Source organism: Stegastes partitus, unplaced genomic scaffold (genome assembly GCF_000690725.1).
Source record: "Stegastes partitus isolate 25-593 unplaced genomic scaffold, Stegastes_partitus-1.0.2 Scaffold1241, whole genome shotgun sequence".
In the NCBI taxonomy this organism is placed as follows: Eukaryota; Metazoa; Chordata; class Actinopteri; family Pomacentridae; genus Stegastes; species Stegastes partitus.
Genome location: NW_007578972.1, coordinates 70,804 through 75,613, shown reverse-complemented (window position 1 = coordinate 75,613; position 4,810 = coordinate 70,804). Strand labels below are relative to the sequence as shown.

The following is a 4,810-nucleotide window of genomic DNA, read 5'->3' as shown; positions in this document are numbered from 1 at the left end:
GGACAACTGGCCAACCAGAGAGGCAGACAGATAAATGGGCAACCGGCCAATCAGTCATAAGTCAGTTCAGTGTCATCGGAGGCCAAATCTGAGACTTTAGATCATCCAGACCTTTTAGTCTTTTAGGACCAGCTTAAAGTTCTTGAAGCATCTGGTTTGTTTGTTTCTGGCGTCGGAGGTAAACACAGCTGTGGAACCCTGTGGAACATGACTAACTCCTCACCAGTCAGACATGAACTAACTGATGACTATGATTTAAACCTGCCTGGAGCAGTTTTATTTATGATAATAATAATAACAGAGTTCTACACTTCAGCAGGGTCTGGGTTCTTCATCAGGCGGTCTGTTCTCTGGTTCTCCATCATGGTGGCAGCAGAGCCGAGGGTCTGTAGCTGCTGCATTCGAGGCTGCCATGTTACAAGACAATAAATAGTTTGAGGGCGTCAGGACTCAGGTGGCACATCTGAACAACACACACCTGTGCATCACTCGTGTGTGTTGCCATGACAGCAGATGATGAATGGCATTATTAGGACAATAACAACAGCGCTGGCACCACGGCGACGGCCAACCAGAGCGCGGCCACAGACGGCCGTCCCTGGGCAAACATGGCCGACACCGCCGCCAGATGTTACACCAGGAATGTGTGTGTGTGTGCGTGTGCGTGTGCGTGTGCGTGTGCGTGTGCGCGTGTGTGTGGAGGCCCGAGGCAGTTTGTCAGCTGCAGGGCTGAGAGGCAGATTGTGTTGGCACGAGGCTGAGACACACACACACACACACACACACACACACACACACACACATAGCTTTTGTTTCCAGGTCGACTTGTCCACGTTGTGTGTGTATGTGTGTGTGTGTGTGTGTGTGTGTGTTGCTGTGAGGACCTTCCTGCTCTAATATAAAGTCTCAGGTTAAAGTGATTCATTCTTTGTTGCAGCTTCTTTCACGCAAACCACAGTGACAGAGACTCGGTACCAGATCAGTCCACAGGTCCGACAGAACATCCACTGAGTTCATATAAAACTGAATCTCGCAGCAGATGAACAAGTGTTTGTGTCCTAAACACGGAAAACTCTGTCACAGTTGATGATAATCAAACTTATATTTTACCAGCAGTTAAACAAAAACGTCCTGACAGCTGTGATGGAGTTCAGGACTCACCTGTAGCTGCTGACTTACCTGATAAACAGTGACTGTGTGACAGCTCACCTGTCTGAGGTGAACTAAAGTCACAGCTGCTGTTAGATCTGATCGTCCTGTCTGTATTACTGGGGGTTCACAATGAATTCAATGACACATAACGAAATGCAAAACGACCACAAACAACACAAAGTGAAGATGACACGACAGGAAAATGACACAGAATGTCACAAACCACTAAAAACACACATGAACTGTCCACAAAGGCTGGAAAAGGCCAGAATGAGGCTCCTGCAGTGAATGTGAGCTTCTCTCTCCTGTGGATCCTGCTGATGTCTGATGCTGCAGATTTTTAATAAACTCAGAGGAACGACTCCTGAACAGCTGGAAGCAACTAGCTCTAGCTGTGCCGCTGCAGGTCAGACTCAGTCCGACCTCGTCAGATCGCCGTCACCACTTTTCCAGAAAAGTGTTTATTCAGAGTTGAAGCCGACGTGTTGAGATGAGCTGGATGGAGGCCTGCAGGGGGCGCTGCAGTGGCTCTAAACACACACTTACATCTGTATTTAATGTCTGTACCACAGTTTCGTTGTCACCAACGGTGACTCGTCTCGCAGCGGGACCCTCCACTTCACCATCGAGCTCGGCGACCGCATCCCTCCGACCCTCCACCGCAACACCGGCCTCCAGCTGCAGGACGGTACCACGGCGACCATCACCGCCGACCAGCTGCAGCTCACCGACCCCGACAGCGCCACCGTCAACCTGAGCTACGTCATCACCGAGCTGCCGCAGTACGGAAAGCTGCTGCTGGGCGGGGCCCCGCTGGCTCCGCCCCTCAGGTTCCTCCAGACCGACGTGGACCAGATGAACCTGGCTTACCGGCACGACCCGAGCAGCCCGGCCCACATCGACAGGTTCTACTTTGTACCAAGTGACGGAACCAACAGAGGATACCTGGAGTTTGGACAGCTGAGGGAGGAGCCGGCAGTGTTTAACATCCAGGTGAGCCACAAACACAGCACACCTGTTCAGGTAACTGTAAGACTGACTGTGTGTGTATAAATGTATATTTGTATATTTATCTATTCATCCTGTCACCTCGACTAAAGAACAGAACACAATCAACTGGACTACTTTAACCTGAATAGAAAATGTTTAGAGCGCTTCACAGAACGGTCCTCATGCAGATGCAGGTCACATGTCACCACCAGGTGTGTGCAGAGGATGCAGGTACAGACCTCAGGTGTGAACAATTCTCAGATTCTGCAGGTTCAGATGGTTCTGCTGAACCTGTGGATGTCAGCTGATGAAGCTGCTGATGAATATTTGAAGCTCCATCACGTTACCTGCTCTCAGGCAGCCAGGTGCTCCACATCACGTCCTCTGAGACCCAGAGGCGGCTGCTGATTGGACGACACGCTGACGTGTGTGGCCTGATTTCAGTGTGTGTGTGTGTGTGTGTGTGTGTTCATGAATATTTGAACCTACAGATTCTCAGTCCTTCACTCTGTGGATCAAACAGCCTTTAAAGGTACAAATGTAAAGAAGATGAAACACTTGAGGTGATTTCTGATGTCAGGAGGCAAAATTAAAACCAGAGAACATTAATAAATATAAAATAAATATCAAGTAAAAGCCGCAGAAACTTGCTGAACTCACAGAAGAAATAAAACTTTAACTAGCTGTTCTAAAAACAACACAAAAATAGTTTTAGAGCTCAAACTCTGAGTCCGTCCATCAGAATAAACCTCCAGAGATCCACATAGACCAGACGGGAAGCCGCTTCAGATCTCCATCAACAACATTTTACTACTTTAACTATAAAACCTTTGACAGCTGGTTAAGGCAAGAGGAACTGGCTTAAATAGGTACATGTCTAATTAATTAATGTTCTGTTATAGTGAATCAGCAGGAACTTTATATTTCTGGTTGTTATGTGTGAAACTGTGTGAAATTTCCATTAAGTGTTCAATATTCATCATTAACTCATTATTATAAATTTACAGCATAACTTAGGTCAGTAAATTAAAATTGTAACATTTAATTGATTAATTTTCCTATTTTCATAATTTTCTCTCTTTTACTGATTATTTAATAAGCTCAGATTTTATTTTTATTATATATTTTCTATTATAATTTCATTTTTATTGTCAAAATTTCGACTTTTTTGACTTATTATGTTAAACTTTTGACTATATTATTTTTTCTAACATATTTACATTTTTAATGTCATCATTTAAATTTTACTATAGTTACATTTTAAATAACCTACTTTTTAAATTAGAATTCTTTAAATTAAATCATTTCAACTTTTGAAGTAATAATTTTGACTCTTCCTTTTACTGCTTTAACGTTTTGTCTCAAAAATGTCATTGTTTCATTGTTTTAATTTTTATGTCATCATTTTGACACTTCAGGTGATGTTTTAAATTTAACCTTTTAATTTAAAATTGGATTTTCATATTTTAATGTCCACCTGAACCCCACTTTCAGCCAGAAATATCGAATCAGAAACGCAGCCGACTAAAAATCTAATGTGATCAAAGTTTCCCTCAGTAGTGATTTTTAATTAATTTAGTTTAATAGCTGATGATAGCAGGAAGTGATTCTGAGTTTCAGACACAAACTAAATTCAGGCGACGCTGATGAAGGATTTAATAAAAATCATTCACAGGGAAGCTGAAATGAGCCATTTTACAGTAAGTGAAAGGATCATTATTACTAAATGATCAATATCTGATCATTTACACACACAGAAGTCACAATTCATTTACTGATGATTCTTCAAAAACAAGAAAAAAGCATCTTATTGATTTGCAGATTAGAGTTGAAGCTAAGAGTTTTCAGTCGATGTTGAGCGTCTGTGCTCATTTAACTCATGTTTAATATTATTTTTGTCTTTAACACATTTTGCTGATTCTCAGGTTCAGACCACTGAGACGTTAAAGCAGCTCGACTTTGGTTTTGCTTCACAATTAGCTCTAATGATTCTTGTCTTACTTCTCTGTGAATAAAAAAGAAGAAATGAAATAAAGTTATTTCAGCAGAATGACAGAAGCGCAGCTGCATTAGGACATGAATCAGTGGTACATAGGACACCAGCGCCTCCTGGTGGCAGGAGGCTGAACTGCAGCCTGACAGGGTTTAAACATCTGAACACAAACTGATCTGAAGTTCTGCTGCCAGACTCAACCAAAAAACACAAGGATTTGGAGGTAAAAGCGTTTCATTATAATGTCAAAAAGGAAGACAGATCAAACCGGTACAGGGCAGGAAGGTGAAAGAGGTGACAAGTAGGTGTGTTAACACCTGGTTAGTTCTGCTCTCATGTCTCCACCGTCACTGAAACTGTGAATATTTGACTGGAGTCTGGTTCTACAGATATCTGTGCAGCCACAGGACTGAGTCTGGTCCTCTGAGCAGTGGATCTTCCTTCCAGACTCTCGCCGTGTTCCGGGTGGTTCTGGCATTAAATCAAACACCTGCTGCTGTGTTCAGGTGGATCGAGTGGACCGGACGCCTCCCAGTCTGACCAGCAACAACAGTCCCAGCTCGGTGGTGGATCTGGGCGCCGGGCGGTACGGCATCTTCATCACCAACAAACACCTGCAGGCGTCCGACCCGGACAGCAACACCGAGGAGCTGCAGTTCTCCATCAGCAGGCCGC

General features: G+C 43.9%; 1 protein-coding gene across 1 annotated transcript in view; it reads left to right on the top strand.

Annotated features, from left to right (window-relative positions):
- The window catches only part of frem1b (Fras1 related extracellular matrix 1b), a 43,500-nt gene that overhangs the window by 27,401 nt on the left and 11,289 nt on the right, over positions 1 to 4,810 (top strand). The window contains exons 24-25 of the mRNA XM_008297722.1: positions 1,725 to 2,145; positions 4,642 to 4,808. Of these exons, the coding sequence (XP_008295944.1) occupies positions 1,725 to 2,145; positions 4,642 to 4,808 (588 nt within the window). The remainder of the gene's footprint in view (positions 1 to 1,724; positions 2,146 to 4,641; positions 4,809 to 4,810) is intronic.